The sequence below is a fragment of the Pimephales promelas genome, chromosome 11 (assembly GCF_988280905.1).
Source record: "Pimephales promelas chromosome 11, fPimPro1.hap1.1, whole genome shotgun sequence".
Classification (NCBI taxonomy): domain Eukaryota; kingdom Metazoa; phylum Chordata; class Actinopteri; order Cypriniformes; family Leuciscidae; genus Pimephales; species Pimephales promelas.
The window spans coordinates 4,580,251-4,602,887 of NC_142779.1; the positions used below are offsets into that span (position 1 = coordinate 4,580,251).

At 36.0% G+C, this 22,637-nt stretch overlaps 1 protein-coding gene across 2 annotated transcripts in view; it reads left to right on the forward strand.

Moving 5' to 3' along the window:
- The first annotated feature begins 3,008 nt into the window (after nt 1-3,008).
- Nucleotides 3,009-22,637, forward strand: part of mdga1 (MAM domain containing glycosylphosphatidylinositol anchor 1) — a 288,554-nt gene continuing 268,925 nt past the window's right edge. Inside the window, exons 1-2 of one of the 2 annotated variants that reach the window (XM_089116787.1) lie at nt 3,009-3,740; nt 6,605-6,694. In XM_089116787.1, coding sequence (XP_088972913.1) covers nt 6,628-6,694 — 67 coding nt within the window. In that variant the 5' untranslated portion in view covers nt 3,009-3,740; nt 6,605-6,627. The remainder of the gene's footprint in view (nt 3,741-6,604; nt 6,695-22,637) is intronic. The other variant, XM_089116786.1, reaches the window with a different exon arrangement.

Here is a 22,637-nt window from a genome sequence, read left to right on the forward strand (position 1 = left end):
ACATTGAATCAACGTGGAAATATGACATCGAAACAACGTTGATCTGACATTGTTTTGCTCATCGAATTAACGTTGAACCAACGTCAGACGCGTCATTCTTTCAAAACTAACGGAAAATCAACTTGAAATCAACGCGTTGTTTCAACGTTATGAAAGCAAACCAATTTTCGATTTTCATTTAGCTTTGAAGGATGCCGCGTCTGACGTTGGTTCAACATTAATTCGATGAGCAAAATCAACGTTGTTTCAATGTCATGAGAGACGTCGTTTCCACGTTGATTCAATGTCAGTTTGCTGTCTGGGTATAGCCACGTTAATAACGTTTGTAAGAAACTAAACCGTCTGTAAATCCGTCAAGATTTCAACGAGATAAGAGTATTTGTGTTCGTGCTGACCACTCATCTTGCATCAGCTTGCCTGTGACAAGATGGCCGCCGGTGATGACGATAGAAAGTCCGCCTTAAGACATCTAGCCTTTATATAGATATCTATGGTATAGCCTACAGCGCCCCATTCTGGTCTGGCAAATATACTACACTGTTTTCAGTCGGTTTCAGTGGTTTCGTGTGTACGCAGATATTTCTTGAGACTCTTGTGAGACGACGCCGTGTTTACGGATTTTGTTTTTTAGAACGAGGAAAAAAATCGGAACGCACCGGCTTCGTGTGGACGTGGCCTTAAGCTATGTTTACACGGAAACGATCTGAAGAGAAAACGTAAAAGTTGCGTTGTTTTTTTTTTCACTTTTTATTCTGCGTTTAGACGAGCGTAATGGTTGGGAAATTCGCGTGAAGTGAATCCTTCCGAATGTGAGGCACTGCCACACAACAACACCAAGTTCGTGCGCCTGAGTACAACCTCACTGTTAGCAGAATTGCGTTTTTACTGTTGTAACGGCCACCTAAAGTTGAGAAGTGTTGGTGACATGTTAATACGCCTTTAAGATAGCTACGTCTATTGCGTACGTTATTGTATGCGTGCTGTTAATGTGAGCGCGCACGCACGCTCAGTAGAGTGAAGAGAGATGACCGTTCTATCGCTGGCTGTTATTTTGTTGTATTGTGTTTTGCTTCCACTTTGTTTTTGTGACGTTTTGCAGTGTTAATTTCCCTGTTGGCATCTTTCAACATGTATGTGAACAGTGTGCCTAACTAGGGAAGGGCCGCAATAAATCACTTGTGGAACTAACGTTACCAGTTCGTTTCCACTTTTTTTTTTCCTTGTCTTCATCTGGGCAGATTTAAAACTCTTGCAGACGTTACACTGTTTACACGGGATTACGACGGTGGAGCGTTTTTAAGATTTCAACTCTGGAAGGTGGTTTCACTTTTTTTTGCGTTTTTAAGCCCCCAAAACGCCGTCGCCGTGTAAACGAAAGGCACATCCGATAAAATATTTTTACGTTTTCACCCGCGAGCGTTCTCGTTTGAAAAAGGGTCTTAATGTCGCTCTTTTGCTGTTTACTGTATCGGAGATGTGTGATTTTCCCAATACGATCACCTGAAAGTGCCATACCATGAATTTAATTTCTCGTGCTATAGGCTACGCAAAAAAAGTTTTTTTTTTTTTTTTTTTTTTTTTTTTTTTTTGCTGCGTAGTAATCTCCTGGGTAGATTACCTGTGTTCACGCCATAAAGTGCGTATCATATGCACGCGAAAAGAGCATAGGCCTATGTACACGCAAAAACTAAGCTAACCTATAATTACTTTCTTTGCTGTTATTTTATGTAGTCAAGTTGTTTCATTCATATTAAGGAATATACTTTGACTGGAGTAAAACTTAATTTAGATTTTTAAGTATTTTTGGGTTACTTGTCAAAACATGTTTGCTCAGTCAGTCAGTGGTGCAATTTATTTCCCGGTTACGGTGTTTGATGATGTGTGTGTTCACGCTGCGCACATTCTCCATTCTAAGGTGGATCGGTTTATCTGCTCACAGTCACACCATTTTATATTACAAGAGATCAGAAATGTGAGTTGATTAGAAATATTTTTACTCTAAATCTCTGTTTTAAATATCCTGACGCTATGATTCATACTAAAAATGCATGCAATATAATTAAGCTTTTCGTAATTCAACAAATTATTGGATTAAAGGGATAGTTCATGCTCATAGTTTCATAGTTTTAAAAAAAATTTTGTCTCCTCATGTTGTTACAAACATTGCATGAGTTTATTTCTTCAGTCATTAGCCACAGATTGTTTTTTAATATGGGAAATTACCAACAATCTTCAAAATATCTTCAACAGAAGAAACTCACACAGGTTTGTATAATATTAGAGTGAGTAAATTACTATTTTCATGACAATTATGCATGTTTGACCCTGAAATTCTGCAAACAAGTAAATAAATAAATATCTTTAATTGTAAAGCATTCATAAATTATGGCCATATTATTTTACCATCTTTAATGTATGATGATTTAAATAAAACATAATAGTTGTTAAGTAAGAAAAAAATATGTAATAATGTTTTGAAGGGCAATTTTTATCTAAAATATATTTATAAATATTGATACTGGGATGAAAAGATAGACATCTTTAAAACAAAAATGTTTATTGCTTTTTAGATTAGGTTACATAAAGACAACATGATATAACAACACATACTGGGCACTCACAAACATTCACATACTGTTAATCAACAGAAAATAAAGGAATAGGCTACATACACATTTTATATGGCCTCCTAGTAGGCTACAAGACGCATCCAACAATAACTATTTTCTTATATACCTCCCATCAAATAAATGACCTAGACTTGATTTTGTTTAGATTCTCACTAAAACATGACAACACCATACGACGTCTTGAAATAATATCGATGTACTTGAACTTTCGATTCATGACCAAACGTACGATTTGTTTTTTCATCATGAATAAGGGCTAGGGTGATGGTGAGCGCTCTCTGGAATTATAATTAGCTCAAACACGCCACCTATCGGTCACCGGTGGCAGCGCGCTTCAGTTCAAAAAGTGTCCGCACCATCGGTGACGACAGACACGGAGAAACTGATGGAAGGGGAGATGGAGTAGAAAGCGGGAGAAGGAGAGAGGGGAATAAAGAGGAGGGGTGGCAGAAACATTGTGATATTTTTTTCCTCCCTCTTTCTTATTTAATTGGTCCTCCGGGATCCGGGGCGAGTCCTCCGTTCGCATCTGCGCAGCTTTAATTGGCTGGAGATTCCACCAAAATACTATTGGAAAAAGCCGAGAGTTTATACAGTTTAGATCCCGGTCCCTTCTGATAAACCCACTCATTACAGAGACCAGAGCTGGACACGCTTCACCCAGAGACTCTCCAGGAGCCAGTTCAGATACCAGACGCGCATCACTCAAGAGATCTGTGCGCGCATCTCCACACTGACGCGCAAAGACGCGCAACCTCTCCATCCGCCTCACTCTTGAGAGAGCCATCGAGGAGCACACATCTGATAGGAGGACATCACAGGACAAGAGTTTCAGTCAGTCACTCTGAGAGATCGTATCGGACTGCTGCTCTCCACGAAGACGCCCTCGGATGTGTGGATGCGCGCTGGCTTCCAGAGTTTCACATCAGTTTAAGAAAGAATGTGTTGGAATTTTGCCTTTATTTTCTGGACGGAGAGACATCGTTGGGCTCCTGCTGAACACGCAACAAACTAAACACCTGGAACTCCATTGCTGAAAGAAAATCGTTCTTTTCTAAAGGAATTATTTCGAAAGGAATTGATCTACAGGCTGAACACGCACAGAGAAAGGTATAGCGGTACATTATATCTTATTCTTAAAAGAGTGCTTGAAACTGTCTAAATGTGCGTGCTCGTGAACGCTCAATGTCCACACCCGATTTGATTATGCATGTTTTGAGTTCTAAAATGCGCTTTATGTGCTAACATCTAAATTAACAGTTTATAAAAAAAAAAAAAAAAAAAAAAAAACACACAAGTCACACCAATGAAAGTCATTTTAAGAAAGTAGCTGCACATTTTCACTTTTTACTCTGCGTACTACAGACAAGAGAACTTTTTTCTTTAATTTTTTTACTAATGTGTTTGTGTGTGAGATTTTAAAGGGATAGTTCATCCGAAAATGAAAATGTTCATTTACTCAACCTCATTGTTCCAAACCTGAATGAGTTTCTTTCTTCTGTTAAACACGAAAGAAGATATTTTGAAAAATCTGGTCAGTCACCAGACAGTTGATGGACCCCATTGATTTCCATAGTATTATTTTTTTCCATTTAATTTCAATTCACAATTATTTCTTTATCGCTTTTCACAATAGATGCCGTTTCAAAGCAGCTTTACAGAAAATGCATGTCTACATTACAATTTAGAGTGATCCATCTTCAGAAATGTATGTATGTAAGCTAACAATGCTATTTAAACAATGTATTCATTTAAGGCAAAAACAATGAGCCCATTGAAGTAATGCATGTTGTTAACAAATAGGATATATAGAAAATGTAGTATTGGTGCATGTGTATTCAGAAGTCCTCACAGGAGTTGGATTCATCTATTCAGGTGTTGGTCATCTGAAGACGCTGGAACTGAGAAAATCCCAAGAGATAAAACAGAAAAGCAAATGGAAAATAATTAGCGTAGCTGCTCTTCATAGTATTAAGCAAAGATGCATTTGGTCTGACATAACTGGAGTACAAGTTTATGAGATGCATGCTTGACTAAAGAGATGCGTCGTTAACTGGGAGAGTGAGTCTGAGCCCCGGACATTATCAGGAAGGCTATTCCAGAGTTTTGAAGCCAATGTGAAAACGCTCTCCCTCCTTTTGTGGACTTAGATATCCTGTACCACCAGAAGCCCTGATTTTTGTGATATGAAAGAGCATGATGGATTATTGGGCGAAAGAACATCAGTTAATTAACCATTTTGGGTCTTAGCTATACTTTGTAATTGATACGAAATTTAATGGGGAACCAGTGTAGAGATGATAAAACTGGTGTTATTTTATTTCCTTTTATGGGGGAGGTGGGGGGTTACTATAGCAACAGGACGCTCCTTTTAGGATAAGTATGGGACTGTAGATGGACAAAACATCAATAGCCCTGCTTTAATCAACTGGCAAATATATCCTCCTGGGACTCAGGACTAGACTTTTGTCCACTATAGTGGACATTATATTTGAGTGAATTTCTCTGACACCCTACATGTCAGTATTAAGTCTGGGCGTCCTGTAAAGAGCACATTCTGGGCTTTCCAGAGATACCATATGTTTGGAGGTTTCACAATGACAACAACTTCTCCATGGTCTTTAAAAATGACTGAATAATCAAATGTAGCTCTGTTATGAAAATATGAGTTTCAATTTATTTGTCATAACAGCTCACGAAAATGTTATGGGGTTTCTAATCAAAATATCAATAATTATTAGATATTATGAAAATGTTGCCAATCATTGCTACAATTATTACACTTCTTTTTTCCATTACACGTGGCCCCAAGAACTCATTAATATGCAAATTAGATGCTTTGAATGGGACTACCCATTTATGGCAAATTTACCGACATATTGCATCAAGTAAAATGTTATATCAATACATTTCATACAAAGTTTGGTTAAAAAAGTCTTGAAACTAAAAAAAAAAAAAAATGATGGGTGAATGAAAAAAATACCTTTGTTTTTGCTTATAAATGTCTTTTCATTTCAGGAAAAAAAATGTCTTTTTATTCCTGAGGTCCACTACAATGGACATGGCAAAACATATTAATAAAATATCTTTAAAAAGTTTTTTAATTAGTTTCTTATGCTCTAAACAATGTTATGACATTCAAAAAGACCCTAAATTCAAAACTTTTTTTTCTGGGATATTGCAGATATCTTTAAGATGTTTAAGTCGTTTATGTCAGTGTGTACTCAAGTTGTTGCCTACTTGCGCATGCTTGTGAATAGTACAGTATTTAATGTATCAACTGTTAAAAAAGATAGTTTGTTGAGATTCATTAATTTAGTGAAACATCTGTGTTATGTAGCTACGTCTATAAAAAGTACTAAATGGAGGTATTTATTTTAGTCGGTGATCATCCGGAAAGTTCTGAGTAGTGCGCTGTTGCTATGTTATTAGATATGAAATGCTTAATTCGAAGTTCAAATCAAACAAATACCTTCATAACCAGTCATGAAGTTTGCTTAACAACCATCTAAGATCAATTCTGTCGGCCATTAGCTGGCTAACATGTTCCAAAAAATCAGTTTGACCAGCCTAAAATGCAATGACTTCCTTGTCAATGCAAATGCATGTCTTCCTTGGTCTGACCAACGTGATACTGAATTCCGGCCAGAGTTAATAAGTCATGTATTTGATTGTTCTTTACCGCCCACCAATTTCAGAAATGATTGCTGCATTCAATCCCATCAAACACTAGCACAGTTTCTGTAATCTGCAGATAATCCAAGGTTTGGCAAATGAATTGTCTCTTCTTAACCCCCATGCATGCATGCACCGGAACAATGCAGGGATAAAAATACTTCAACTGGTGAATAATGTTTTGTTAGGCTACTTTAATCTCTGATGATGATGATGATGGTATGATTCATTTGAATGCTGAGCTTGTGCTGTGTTGTCCTGTGCAGTGATTGTGCACTTTCTTCTGGTTTTCCCCGCAGGTAATGAGGGATCGCACCTGAAGATGGAGCTTTTCTGGATTTTATTATTTTCAGTACTCCACCGGTATGTGCAAACGCAAGGAGTTTACGGTAAGGACTTTACTGAGGAAATGTTACTTTACAATGTTAAGGTTAGGATTTGTGTTCGGTTGGGTTAGTCTCGCTTCACATCCTGATGGGTAGTTCCTGTATGACAACAAGCTTGTGCTAGCCATGTTTCAGCGCATTTATTGCAATGAACATCCCAACACTGTAATTGTAATTGTGATTTTTACGGTAAAAAAACTGTAAAAAATGCTACAGTGCAAAACGTTTAATTGGTTAACAGAAAGTTTCCGCAATATATACGGTAAATAACTGTGATAGATCTCATGATACATTTAATGTAACTTTACTGTAAAATACCGTTAAAATTACAGTTTTTGAAAGTGAAAAAGAACAACTTATTGTGTAATTTACAGTAAAAAACGTCACATTTTATGTATTTTTGTTGAAATAACTATGGTTCCTCGTAGTTTTCTTGTTTTTTTTTCTACATTAGGGGTTTATGTTACATTTAATGTTGTCAAATTAATGTTTATTTCATGTGTGTTACCATGATGGTGTTTAATGTTTGTGTGAATGACACTCTGCAGCTTCTTTATGTAGTTATTACTCTTTTTGTGGAAGAGCTGTTTGTATTGGAAGAGCTTTGATTGATCATGTGATTCTCATCACTGCTGTGATGATTGTTGGTTGTCAGTGTGTTACGATCGTACAAAACCGATATCAATACTTCAATATGTTGGTAAATTAACAGTATATCAGATAAAGAAATACGATTTATAACTTTAAAGTTTAAGTTAAGTCCGTTAAAACCAATAGCGTTGCTACCGTATTCTTGGCGGTTAAGTTCTGGCAACCACAGCTGCCGTTTTTTTACCGTAAAAAATTGTGATTTTAAATATGACAGACTAAAATAATGGGTCTCTCACACTGCCTAATTAGATCATTATCTATGATGATAAATACTTCATGATTATAATAAGAATGTAGAAATCTTTAGAAAGATTCATCAAAGCGTGTTGTTACATCACATGATCGTTTTAGACGATCGTGGTTCACGTATTTTTTTTCTCCTTTTACCGCTTGGTTGCGTTTGCAGTAATTTCTCTCTGGGATGACACTCTTCCACCCCAGTGCTTGACAAAAATGATTTCTTCTTTGCATAATGAATCTTTTTATATTGGTGTACCCTCCGCATTTACTGCACTTACTGTCATTTTGTGAGAGCTCAATTAAGTGTGCGCTGAGAGAGAAACACTTGTCTCAGTTTGTTATATCGAGGGAACATTTTAGAGCCTCTCTAGAACATTAGGCCATGCAAAAAAGAGCGTATTTGTTGTTTGAGGAATTAAATCTGGTTATGTGAATGTGAAGTTGGTGTTGTGGGGAATTTTGAGGATTCACTCTCTGTAGGATTGTAATCATATTTGTTGCATCATGTCTTTACTACACTACACTGTAAAAAATATTGTTGGTTTAACTTAGAAAATGAAGTAACCTGGTTACCTTAAAACTTTCAGTTCATTGAAATAAAAAAATTGAGTTAATACAATGAAGGAGATTGATTTAATAATCAGAAACTCAGAATATTATGTTATTCTTCAACATCAAAAAATGCAAAAAATGCTTTTCTTGCATATTTCTCTCTGCTAGGAGAAGTCAGAATATTTTTTTTTAGTAAACTTTGGGATGAGTTGAAATGATTTGCTTGCATTTACAATGGCGCCACCAGGGGGTGGCCAGGGGTGGCCATGGCCACCCCTGGCCGACTCCTGGCCACCCCATTGGCCACCCCAATGGCCAGTATTAATTTTTGTAGCATCAGTTATGCATTTTATAAATAAGTCAAAAATATTCTTAACTAAAAGAAGACGGGGAATTATGTGTCGTGACGTGCTTTTTAAGTGCCAAATGGTATACAGCAGCTTTTAGGTGTGTTTTTGCCACGTTTGGACAGGCAGGGATGCAAACAGCCCGCTTTTCGGCGCCTCCCGCTTTTTTCACGTCAGTTTGGGTGACAAAGTCATCTGAAGTCATTCCATAGCTTAATGTGAGGGACAGAAGTATATTTACATCATTAAAATATAAACTCGTTTTCCCTCCTCTGCGACTGTCATCATTCTCCATTCATATTCAAACAGCACGCGCGCCTCTTGGATGCACGGTAAAACTCTCTCCAATATGATATATTGACATTATAAATGCATGATCTGTAGATAAAAGTCTGTATATTCGCATCAAATTACTTTATTTTCTTGGAGTTTGTTGCTGTTTTTAAGCGACTCACTACCGTGTTCTGTTAGATCACACATACATATCACAAGGATTAGCCTATGAATCGGCATCAAACGCACAATAACTGTGAAACAAAGGAACAAATCGCACTTGGATTTGTGTGCTCAACATTTTTTCGATTTGTGACATGAGCTTTTAAATGCGCACTTATGAAGCGCAGTGCTGCTGCACACTGTGACTCCATGTTGCTTTGAGCACATCATTCTGCACCCGCGATGTTTTTCATGTAATCATACAAGAACGGGCTCAATCATGGGTTTGCGCACTGAAATATTATTAAAAGCCAATATATTTTGTTATACCTAGCCTGCTCAATACATTTTAAATAAGCATAATTTAATTGTATATAATTTATTTGTAGTTTAGGCTATGCACTTCTGAATTCTTGACAGTAATATATAAATATAAAATTGTGACATGATTGCCTGATTGAATTTTAAAAGAGAACTAATAGTAATTTGTTTTTATTAACATATTTAGATTTTATAAAATTACTGTGCAGATTTTTTCAAGAATTACTTTTTGCTGCTGATGTATACACTCATTAAGTGTATTAAAAATTCATAATACATATATGTAATATTTAAAGGTGTTAACTGTAATCTTACACTGCAAACTAATAACTTAAAAATGATTAAATTCATCACAATTATGTAAGTATCTGGAAATTTGCTGTGGGGCAAGGACCCTTATATATCATATAATATATATCATTATATACAATGTAATATATATTAGTTGGGCCCTACTAATATCATTAGTAACATTAAATATTACACAATAAACCAAAGTATATCAGTAGAAGTTTCCTTAAGTCTTTCTGATAGTTTTCTACAGGCTGGTTTATTACAACAGTAAACAATTCTGAAATTATGGTTTATACTGTAGTTTTGGTGTGCCACCCCAAGATTTTAACTGGCCCCATCTGGCCACCCCTACGAAAAATTTCTGGAGGCGCCACTGTGCATTTAACCCAGAATAATGAATAGGACTTTAAGTTAATAATACTTTAATTCCTCTAAACGTCTATGGCTGAATGAAACCTGATGATGTCTTTCTCTCACACTGTCTTCTTATCTTCTTATCCCATCACGCACACACCATCTCACCTGACTTTTAAAATTAATGTCATGCCACACATTTCTACCCCAATCATTGTAAGACAATGTTGACTGACCTTTTTAGTCTTTATTACTTTTAGTCATGCGAGTGCGGAAAGTTTAATTTTGTTGTGAAGGCCTCATAGCTGTGAGCGAAGAAAGATCTGCCTTTATGGTGTGAGAGAGAATGCCAGCTCAGTTAATTAAGGGCGACAAAGCCCCAGAGTGAGAGAGACTCACTCCACAGACACGCTTTATGTCTTTATGCTATGGGGGCTGTTAGCTCTTTCTGATCGTGACTTTAATCCATGTTAAGATGTTTTACATTTACTGGATTCATCCTACAAAACATGTGCAGGTCATCTTGGAATTTTATTTTATTTTATTTATTTTTTACAATTATTTTGTTATTTTATATTTAATTATTTTATATTAACTACTCAATTACATTTTTTTTTTTGCTGATATATAGCGCAGTTGCGCTTCGGGTGTCCCAAGTTCGTGTAACGGCTCGGGGTCCCCCCTCTCTCTCCAACTTCACTTCCTGTACACTAACTGTCCTATCATAATAAAAGCCAAAAAACGAAAAAAAAAGTATTTATTAGTATTATTAAGATCATTTTTGAGTTGACATTTTGTTTATTGTTCAAATGATGTCTGGACTTTTATTTTGTAATTCCTACTATTTTCTAGGGTTATGATTCGATTCTCATTACATAAAAATAATCGAAAAGTGTAATTTTCTACTCTATCATTACCATAAAAATGTATAGTACTTCAAGGACTTTTTTTAATTGTCAGCAAAAAAAAAAAAATACTGAAAAAAATACTGGGAAAAAAATCACTTCTAAAATAATGTTTCTGTTTGCTCAGTTTTTATGAATTAACGAGTTAATTATCTCAGAATTACGAGATAATTTTTCATGGGGTAAAAAAATATTTGCTCTGTTTTTCTGAATTAATGACTTGATTATCTCAAAAACTCAGAAATTCATAAAAACAGAGCGAAAACTTTATTTCCATTAAAAATTATTTTGTAATTCTGAGATAAATAACTCATTAATTCATAAAAACAGAGCAAAAACTTTTTTCCCCTGAAAAATTATCTCGTAATTCTGAGATAATTAACGCGTTAATTCACAAAAACAGAGCAAAAACTTTTTTCCCATAAAAAATATCTCGTAATTCTGAGATAATTAACTCATTAATTTATAAAAACAGAGCAAAAACTTTTTTCCCATGACAAATTATCTCGTAATTCTAAGATAATTAACTAGTTAATTCATAAAAACAGAGCAAAACCCTTTTTTTCAAGAAAAATATCTCATAATTCTGAGATTATTAACTCGTTAATTCATAAAAAAAGCAAAACTTTTTTTTCCATGAAAAATATCTCATAATTCTGAGATAATTAACTCTTTCATTCACAAAAAACAAAGCAAAACCTTTTTTTTCATGAAAAATATCTCGTAATTCTGAGATAATTAACTCGTTCATTCACAAAAACTTGTTTCCTCAAGTGAATGCAATACATTTCCGTAGAAATGTTTCTACTTTCCAACTCTCAGAAGAATCCCCCTTTATCACATATCTCTCTCTATCATGCGTAAAACTGTGCTTATGTCCCTCCCTATAGTTATTCTTCTCATTGAACGTAGTCTTTTTCTCCATGCACAGTTGAATGATTTCATCCCTATATCTCATCAGACTATCTCTCTGACTCTGTTTTTCCCCATGGCCTGTCATGCACTCTTTTCTCTGCTTTGTCACTCTTTTCATCTTCCTCTTCCCATCTGTACTGTTTCTCCCCAGTTCTCCATCTCTGATTCTGCTTGTTCACTATATATATATATTTTTTGATGTGTATATGTGTTTGTCACTCTGTTTAAATTCGATTAACCCGTGGGTTAGCATGTTTTTCCTATGGCGACCGCAGCTTTATTTGAGCTCTAGCAGCCGATGGCGTGAGTGTGTCAGGGAAACCGCCCTGAAGTCAAATCTTATGACACTGAAAGCGTATTTTCATCTGCTTTATCTCTGAATATAGGTCAGCAAAGAGAATGGTGACTTAGACACACTGAAGTGTGTGTTAATATGTGCAGTGTGAATGGACAGAAGGTGATATGTGTGTGTGTCCACAGGCAGACATGACAAAGAGTTTGTGCAAGTGAACAGTTGGCGCGCGTTGACTAATGCATGAGAATCTGGGCAGAGGCGAAAAATGCCATCAAAGACTATCCAAAAAGACTAAGGGCATTTCATACTATTCTGCACTGTCAGAAGAAATTGCGAAAATGCTAACTTTAGGGGTGTAAGAAAACAGCTTTTGACAGGCGCAGTACCTCAAAGGTACAACTTTGTGCCTTATCTCCCCCTAAGGGTGCTAATTAGTACCTTAAGTATTCATGTTAGTGCTTCAAGTTTGCATATTATTACCTCTGTCAGGCTAGTTACTGTTGAATGATTTCCTGATTTCATTTAATGAATCTGAACAGTGTTTACATAAACACTAAATAAAGTGATCAGGTTGATGTGCGTGTTTATATTTCACAAGCTTTAAAATTGCTCATCTTTTGACAGGCACGGATATACAGAGTTTTGACGATATTACTGCACCGAGTCCGAGTCGAAGTGCTCCCAATCACTTGCTGTGGTTTTTCACCAGATTTTATAGTTATCCACTTTACATGTTTAGAAAAGCGCAAGGTTTTATTTTATGTCACCATTCTTGGTCGAGTTATACTCGTGTTACTGTATTTAAATAGGGAAAACGTGGATGTGTTTGGTCGCTTCTCTGTTTGGATCCTAATGAATGAACTGGGCTTAGTTTAAGGGATACTCCACTTTTTTTGGAAATAGGCTCATTTTACAACTCCCCCCAGAGTTAAACTGTTGAGATTTACCGTTTTTGAATCCATTCAGCCGATCTCCGGTTCTGGCGGTAGCACTTTTAGCGTAGCTTAGCATACATCATTGAAGTGCACAAGACCATTAGCATTTCTCCCCAAAAAATGACCAAAGTGTTTAGATATTTAAAACTTGACTCTTCTGTAGTTTACATCGTGCACTATGACCGAAGGAAAATGTAAAAATGTTAGTTAAGGGAATAACATAGTTTAATATGAAAAAAAGGTGGAGTTTACCTTTATTTATCCATTTCGGGTCCTAACTAGGAGACGACGAGCGCATGAAACTTAGTGCCATGATGCTTATATTTATAAAGCAGTGACTTATTTATTGACTGTTAAGATTTATTTATTCATTTTTTGCATTGCATTGTGGCATTAATTTGCACTCATTTTTATTACAACATCTTGCAAGCATGTTAATGTGAGGTTACTGTCCCAGTGTCAAGGTAAAAGTCAAATGTTTGTAGTCTTGTGCATGGCTTCATATCATGGTAAATATGCAACCGTTTTAAAATCACTTGCAAAATAATTGTACAATTTTAATGTTTAACTTAAATATGTTTTACTGCAAGAGCCTCTATGTAAATGTACCTTTAATTAGGGGTTCAAGTGTCAACTTTCTTTCTTTCTTTCTTTCTTTCGTTCTTTCGTTCTTTTGTTCTTTCTTTCGTTCTTTTGTTCTTTTGTTCTTTCTTTTGTTCTTTCTTTCTTTCTTTCTTTCTTTCTTTCTTTCTTTCTTTCTTTCTTTTGTTCTTTCTTTCTTTCTTTCTTTCTTTCTTTTGTTCTTTCTTTCTTTCTTTCTTTCTTTCTTTCTTTCTTTCTTTCTTTCTTTCTTTCTTTCGTTCTTTCTTTCTTTCTTTCGTTCTTTCGTTCTTTCTTTCTTTCTTTCTTTCGTTCTTTCGTTCTTTCGTTCGTTCTTTCTTTCTTTCTTTCTTTCTTTCTTTCTTTCTTTCTTTCTTTCGTTCTTTCGTTCTTTCTTTCTTTCTTTCGTTCTTTCTTTCTTTCTTTCTTTCTTTCTTTCTTTCTTTCTTTCTTTCTTTCTTTCTTTCTTTCTTTCGTTCTTTCTTTCTTTCGTTCTTTCTTTCGTTCTTTCTTTCTTTCTTTCTTTCTTTCTTTCTTTCTTTCTTTCTTTCTTTCTTTCTTTCTTTCGTTCTTTCTTTCTTTCTTTCTTTCTTTCTTTCTTTCTTTCTTTCTTTCTTTCGTTCTTTCTTTCTTTCTTTCTTTCTTTCTTTCTTTCTTTCGTTCTTTCTTTCTTTCTTTCGTTCTTTCTTTCTTTCTTTCTTTCTTTCTTTCGTTCTTTCTTTCTTTCTTTCGTTCTTTCTTTCTTTCTTTCTTTCTTTCTTTCTTTCTTTCTTTCTTTCTTTCTTTCTTTCTTTCTTTCTTTCTTTCTTTCTTTCTTTCTTTCTTTCTTTCTTTCTTTCTTTCTTTCTTTCTTTCTTTCTTTCTTTCTGTCTGTCTGTCTGTCTGTCTGTCTGTCTGTCTGAGAGTGCAGATGTCTGAGATTCTCGACACCAAGGCCTCTCTCCCAGACTAGCTCTTGTGTTCAATAATACAACACAACTCCTCTCATTCATCTTGTACATGTGTTTGAGGTGTGAATATCTTTTTTGTGGTTGAGGTAAAAAAAAGAAAAAAAAAAAAACCTGCATCAGGCAGTGAGAAACTGGCAGGTATTTGTTCAGGAAGTGATTTGGTGAAAAGGTCATGAAAGGACTGAGACAGAAGTATAGATGGAGAGTGCTCTTTGTAAGACTGGTGTAATAGCATTCTCCTGGCCATGGGCATCATGTATTACGTCTGTCAAAGTTAATTAAATATGTGAAAAGGAAGTTTGGTTTTGGGAATCTAGTATAGAGCAGGAATGCATCTCCACCTCATGGCTGTACCCTGTAGTTGGTGTGAGGACAGAAAACAGGTTCGAGATAGATATGGCTGCTGTCTGTCAGTCAGAAACTGTCCTGTAATCCCTGTTTATCAGAAAACTCCAGAAAGAGAAACTGGAGAGTCTGTCATTCATAGGATTCCTTGCCTTTCCTTTCAGTCTGTCATCCATTATCTCCTGGGGCCGGATTGACAAAACATTCTTAAGAATACAGTTCTTCTTTACTGTCAATTTCTTACATTCTGACTTAAGAAAAACGATAAGGAAAAACTTTTCTTAAAGGGATACCCACAAATGCAAATTGTCCCATGATTTACTAAATCTTAACTTAAGAAAAAAAATAAAAACATTTTGTATTCACAAAAAAAAACTTTTCTTAAAGGGATACCCACAAATGCCAAATCACCCTCAAGCCATCTTATACGACGACTATCTTCTTTTAGACTAACACAATCAGAGATGTATTCAAAAATCTTCCAAGTTTTATAATGGCAGTGAATGGCTGTTCTGATTTTGAAGCAGGGGCGTGCGGAATCACAGGTCCGTGTTTTTCAAACAGTATACTGTTTACTGTTTATAAAACTTTTTTTTTTATAAAACTTTTTTTTTTATACTGTTTATACTGTTTATACAGTATACTCTCCTATAGGAGACTTCAAGCACTGTTTATGGTATATACACACTCAATTACAATATATGTTTTGAAATTTCACACCGTACGTCTGATTACTTTCATGTGTGACTATAACTACTGTTGTCAAGCTATTGTATGTCGCCAGTAATGTTAAATTAGCTAACGTAACTTCAGCAGACGACTGAATAGAGATGTTTTGTCAGTGTTATTCAACGCACTATGAAAGATGAAATCTTTCAAAAAAAATATGTGCATGATTATTATATATGATTATTCTTTTCTAGTTATTTCTGTTGAATCGTTTTCGAACATTATTCTTGTATTTATCCATTTAGGATTTTTCTGTATTGTATCTTTTAATATCATATACTCATAGTTATAGGCTACTCATATTCATGTTTTCTATTCAGACCAGACATTTAATTTACTTCTACTTTGACAAATGTTTGTCTATTTATGGGCTAGACATGCTATTTAAAATTTTTTTTTTGGTAGCTTTCTTGATTATTATAATAAGTTTCACATTAGATGGTTATCTTTCCTGGAATTAAGGTACAGCTGTATTTGCATGAGTTCTAGACGTGATGGAAATGCTTATTTGGCCATTTCAGGGCTGGTTCACATAGAAAGTGTTTTCACTTTGAAAAACGCGAGATCAGGTACAGGATGATTACCGAAACTAGTATTTATATTTGCTAATTATTATTATATTTCAGTTTGTTTTCCATTTACCATTTAGTTCAGTTTTAGTTTTTCACTTATGTTGAAATCATCAGAATTTTTTTTACTCTATTTCTGATCCAATATATTCGTTAGTGAGTGAGCATGAAGAGACTTCTTTTAAAAACATTTACAGATCTCAAACTTAAGAACGGCAGTGTATCTAAATTGTATTTTGAAGAATAGGCTATTTCTGAAAAGGCTGTTTTTACATTGCCAGGGCAGATTAAAGGGTTAGTTCACCCAAAAATGAAAATTCTGTCAGTATTTACTCACCCTCATGTTGTTCCAACCCCGTAAGACCTTCGTTCATCTTCGGAACACAAATTAAGATATTTAAGATATTAAGATCGCTCCTGCATACAGTCCATAGGCTTCTTGAGGGACTGGCTCTTGCTGTCCCCGAAAAGTCATTAAAGACATCGTTAAAATAGTCCAAGTGACTACAGGGGCTCAATCTTAAATTTTAACAAACGACGAGAACACTTTTGTGCGCAAAAAAACAACAAAAATAACGACTTTATTTCAACTATTCACTTCCTTCTCCATGAGCCTGTAAGTCAGTTAACGTAGTGTGATTGCGTAGAGCTACGTCACACGTAGGCTCACTATTGGCCGACGCTGGTCATGTGTGTGTGATGCGTGTGACGTACAATAACAGAAGCTTACGCTATTAAACTAGTAACCTGACTCGCGCAGAGGGAGAAATAAACGAATAGTTGAAATAAAGTCGTTATTTTTGTTGTTTTTTTTGCAATTTATTCGTAATTTTTGCTTGACTTGATTACCTTCACCTGTACGGCTCCATTAGCGTAACATACATCCTCTACCATGTTTACCACAGTATCAATCCCAGCTACTCATATCAGCTTTTTCATGCTAATTTTATTTTATTTTTTATTTATTTATTTATTTGACAGGGACAATGCAAACAAACATAGTGTCAAGATCAAGCATGTCACTGAAGTGTTGCATATAAAGTTTATAGCTATAGCTAATTTTCAACTCCTGTCCCTGGAAGGGCTTTTATACACAATAAAATTTACATGATTAGCTACTTCAATTATATAAAATAATAATAATAATAATAATAAAAAAAATAATACTAATAATAAAAATACTAATAAGCATACATACACTCTAAAAAATGCTGGGTTGTTTTAACCCAACTTTGGGTCAAATATGGACTAACCCAGCCGTTGGGTTAAATTTTTACATTACATTTTTAACCCAACATTTCAGGTTTGTCCATATTTGACCCAAAATTGGGTTAAAACAACCCAGCATTTTTTAGAGTGTACACATCATATACAACTCAAATAATTAAATGTAGTTAAAAATGAGTACAGTTTTGGTTTGTTTTTAACCAATTTTTCAGCCTGGAAATGAACATCTTAAAGTCTGATACAGTCTTGACTTCAAAAGGTAAAGAGTTCCAGAGTTTAGAACTCTTTACAGAGAAGGTTGCACTCTAAAAAATGCTGGGTTGTTTTAACCCAATTTTGGGTCAAATATGGACAAACCCAAAATGCTGGGTTAAAAATGTAATGTAAAAATTTAACCCAACGGCTGGGTTAGTCCATATTTGACCCAAAGTTGGGTTAAAACAACCCAGCATTTTTTAGAGTGGTCTGTTCAGCTCTGTGAATATAAATCCTTAATAATTTACTTGTTGCTTCTGTTATTAATTCAGAATTCACGACAAATTTTGAATGACTTTCAGAAAAATTCATCCTGGTCCACATAATGACACGTGTACAGGGACCGCTTCACATGACGGCTTGCTTCGCCTGGCAGAGGACTCTTCTGCAATTTGCCTGGTTTCGTGCGTGTTTCCTGCTTTCTGGAAGAAAGAGTTGTCGGCCCACACCTTCTCCTTTTCTCTTTCTGTCTGTGTGTCCCTCCATCTTTTGGAGCCGCATCGTTCTTCTATAATCTGTTTGTTCTTGCTGTTGTCTGTCAGTGCTTCTTCCTCAGAAGTTTCTCGCCTTCAGCTCACATGTTCCTCACCTCGATCAGTGATTCTTTGACTAAACTTTTCCTGTAGAGTTCACTCGCTTGTTTTTGGTTTGCCTCTCGTTCTCTGTGCAAAGTAAACAGCACCTCCTCCAAACAGCTCTGCATTATTAATGCTTCAGCAGAACTGGGGCGTGCATGCGTGATTTGAGGCTAGGGGTGTGAGAAGATCACTCAAATGCATGTTTCATGTGTGTTTCACTTAAGTTTATTGTATTGGTGAATCTCATGAAAACATACTTTATCAATAGGATTTCAATACAGGACAGTGCACAGGTGGTCTCCATGTTGTGACTCATAAATATCCTCACGACCAGAAATGAAAAATTCAATCAGTATATGTCTATTTTTTTTCCAAGTTATCTGAGATATGTTGTCATTGTGACGGTCAGGTTACGCTAACTCTCCTGTGAGAAAAGGACATGTTTGAGAGCGAGCTGTTGAGTCATGCTGCAAAGTTTCCAATTAAAATTGACCTTATAGACCCTTTTTCGCTCATGGTGGATCTCATTGTGCTTGATTCAAAAATAATATTTATTGCACAAACATAGTTTTTAATGTGTCATCCGTGTATTATCTGTCACAGCTTGTTTGCTTTTTGACAGATGTCACAGAGGCCGCTTACATTCCAGGTGCCAGAAGTGTTTTGGGAGTGGAGGAGTTCTCTACAATTGAAAAACTATTGTATGTAGTAGTGCCCACTTTTCATGATTCAGTGAAATTGAAGTCCTATCCCACCTTTTTTTTCTCGATGAAAATGTTGTTTTTTTTTGCTAACACTTTACAATTACATTAAAATGCATTAACTGACAACAAGCAATTCATTTGTTACAGAATTTATTAATCTTTGTTAGTTGATAAAAATAAAACTGTTAGTTCATGTTAGTTCACAGTACATTAATTGAAGTTGACAAATACTTCAACTTCAAATACTAACTTTTTATGTCAATAATTTATTTGTAAATGTTGAAATTAACATTAACTAAGATCAAGAAATGTTGACGATTACAATATTTATGTTGACGATCAGAAACACCAGCGATTTTAAACTGCGTTTTAAGGCTGTCTTTAGTTCACCGTGGTTTTAAAGAGAAAAACATTGCATTTACACATGTTTTTTCTTAAACCACATTAAAAACACCATATATATATATAGACCATTTTGCAAGATGTAAACAACACTGGTCCAGAAGCACTTCCTGTTTCAGTTTTTTAACACTTCATAAAAGCTGGGATAAAATACAACCAACAGAACATTTAAAACTGAATCAAAAGTTAAACAAACATCTTAAAGGGATACTCCACCGGGATTTCATATTAAACTATGTTATTCCCTTAACTAAGACGAGCTGATGCATACCTCTCTCGTCTCAGTGCGTGCACTCTATTGCTCTGTATTGCCGCAAAACTATGTTAGCACTTAGCTTAGCCCAGTGCATTAAATATGGGCCAGAAAGAGAAGCGACCAAACACTTCCTCGTTTTCCCTATTTAAACACAGTTACTCGATTAGTGTAACTCGACCTAGGCTGGTGACACAAAATAAAACGTTGTGTTTTTCTAAGCGTTTAAAATTGATGACTATATTGTATGGCGGAATACCATAAAAAGTGCTTTAGAGCACTTCAACTTGGCGCAATAATACCTTCACTCGTGAAAAGTCCTCTTACCGGCTCCCGCTTTGTCGCATGTCACGTTGGCTGCATTGACGGAAATAAGAGGGAGGGGGAGAGCGAGGAAGCGGGAGCCGGTAAGAGGACTTTTCACGAGTGAAGGTATTATTGCGCCAAGTTGAAGTGCTCTAAAGCACTTTTTATGGTATTCCGCCATACAATATAGTCATCAATTTTAAACGCTTAGAAAAACACAACGTTTTATTTTGTGTCACCAGCCTAGGTCGAGTTACACTAATCGAGTAACTGTGTTTAAATAGGGAAAACGAGGAAGTGTTTGGTCGCTTCTCTTTCTGGCCCATATTTAATGCACTGGGCTAAGCTAAGTGCTAACATAGTTTTGCGGCAATACAGAGCAATAGAGTGCACGCACTGAGACGAGAGAGGTATGCATCAGCTCGTCTTAGTTAAGGGAATAACATAGTTTAATATGAAATCCCGGTGGAGTATCCCTTTAAGATGTTTTCTTTACATGTGAAATAAAGAAAACAGTTACAAACTGAAACAGGAAGTGTTTCTGGACCAGTGTTGTTTACATCTTGTGAAATGGTCTACATATATATATATATATATATATAAACAGCATTAAAGGGATAGTTCACCCAAAAATGAAAATTAAATCATTAATTACTCAACCCCATGCTGTACCAACCCCGTAAGACCATCGTTTGTCTTCGGAACACAAATTAAGGTATTTTTGATTCAATTTGAGAGGTGGATCACTGCTACATAGGCTGCCTAAGGGCCGGTTCACATATCGCGTCTTTTGCGCGCTCAAGTTCGTTATTTCAAATGTAGGCGCGCGGTATGCGCGCTCATAATGGAAGCGACGCGGTCGCGGTGCGACGCGCTCGTTTTTTCCAGGCGCGTCCTCGCCGCATCGAGATAAAAACATCTCAACTTTTCAGAATGCCGCAAGCGCACCGTAGGTCACGTGTCACGTCAACCAATCAGTTTCCTCGCCATTTTTGTTACCTCTTCTTAAAATATAATCAAACTGGTCCTTGTCCACTCTGAAATAGGCTTTGAACCTCCCATTGTCCAGGCGGAGTTCCTGAATCAGCTGGTGAAATTCCCCATGGTTCTTGCGTTTTTGTAGTATGGGGTGCACCCAAACACTGCGGCGTTTTTTTTTACTTTTCTGAGTAAATAAATCTTGTAACAGAGTTACAGCAAAGGTTTTTCGGTGGTGGAAATCCATTTCTGAAATTTCCTTCATGTAATGGAGAGCGCAGCTGATGGTTGCTTAGCAACGACAGACGCCTCCGGAGTGCAACCGCCCTAGTGCTTCTTTGGAAAAATGAGAACGCGTGCGCCTAGCGTTTTCTACGCGTTTTTAGGCGCGATATGTGAACGGCCCCTAAGGGATCGAAACTTGACGGCCCAGAAAGTCAATAAAGAAAATGTCTAAATATTCCATGTGACTACAGTGGCTCAACTATAAGTATATCAAGCGACGAGAATACTTTTTGTGTGGAAATAAAACAAAAATAACGACTTTATTCGTCTATTCATTTTCTTCCATCTGGGCCTGAGACGAGAGTTCAAGAGATTTTCCACGACGCATGCGCGAGAATTGCATTCTTATTCTACTATATTCTAGTATGCACCTTATTCTGCGGCCGTTCTATTTCCCATGATTCGTTGCGGTTTCAACTGACTAAACGGTTTTCCACTTCCTGTTGAAGTATTGTTTACATAGAATGCTAGCACTCTAGTCCAGACCACTCATCTATATACAATGATATATTATATAGATCGGTGCTCCAGACATTAGAAAAATATCAGTTTACACATGCGTTTTATATTCACGGACATGACCGTTATTAAAGCTACTTTCACCGAGATTTTAAAGAGAAACCACAAAGAAACCTTTCTTTAAAGTGAATTTCGTTTTTTATTAATTGAATCTTAATTTAAATCAATGTTTCATCAACCAATTGATTGGTTTTAATAAATAAGAGGTATATAAACAATAGATGATCATGACGGAGGCGACAGCGCGCAAACTGGACTTGGCGTAACGTTATGCCTAACTTCACAGCCCTGAGAAATATTATAGAAAATGCATCTTTGAAAGCAGAGGTAGACAGGAGTCAAAGGGCTAACCAGCCTAACCTTTTAGTACTGTTCTGCAGTCGGGGTGATAGAAACTGTCGGATGTTTGCTGGATTAGGGAGATCGTCATGCATCAGCTATCCTTTGGAAGTTATGAAGAAAAGAAAAACGTTCATTTTGTTTTTCTCTGTGATTTAATAAAAAATAACGTGATCAGAACACATTTGATGAATGTTTTTTTCGATTTAGTTTAGCGATGTGAGGATGACACAATCTAAAACGCATGGCAAAAAAGCATAGACCAGACGAGAACCGGAAGTTGACAACCGGAGTCGTTGTCATGGCGGCGCCCATTGTTTAGAGCAGAATAAGGTGGATATTCTACTATATTCTTATTCTATTCTTGCGCAATTCTCACCTATGCGTCAATCTTCAGATTAGAATGTTGCCGCTTGTTGTTTTCCTACAACTCTGTAGTTGTCATGGTAACAGATAGTTTTCATTTCAGTTGTGTGTCATTAATTACCCGTGTTTGCCTTGCTATTTACTGTAAGTTGCTGTGTTTGTTTCACCCTTTATCCGGTCACGTTTACAGTATGCCAAGCGGTTGGTTTCATTGGTTTATCTTGTTTTGTACATTTCCATTTCCATTTATTCATTTATCTGACGCTTTAATCCAAAGCGACTTGTCAGAGGTCGCAC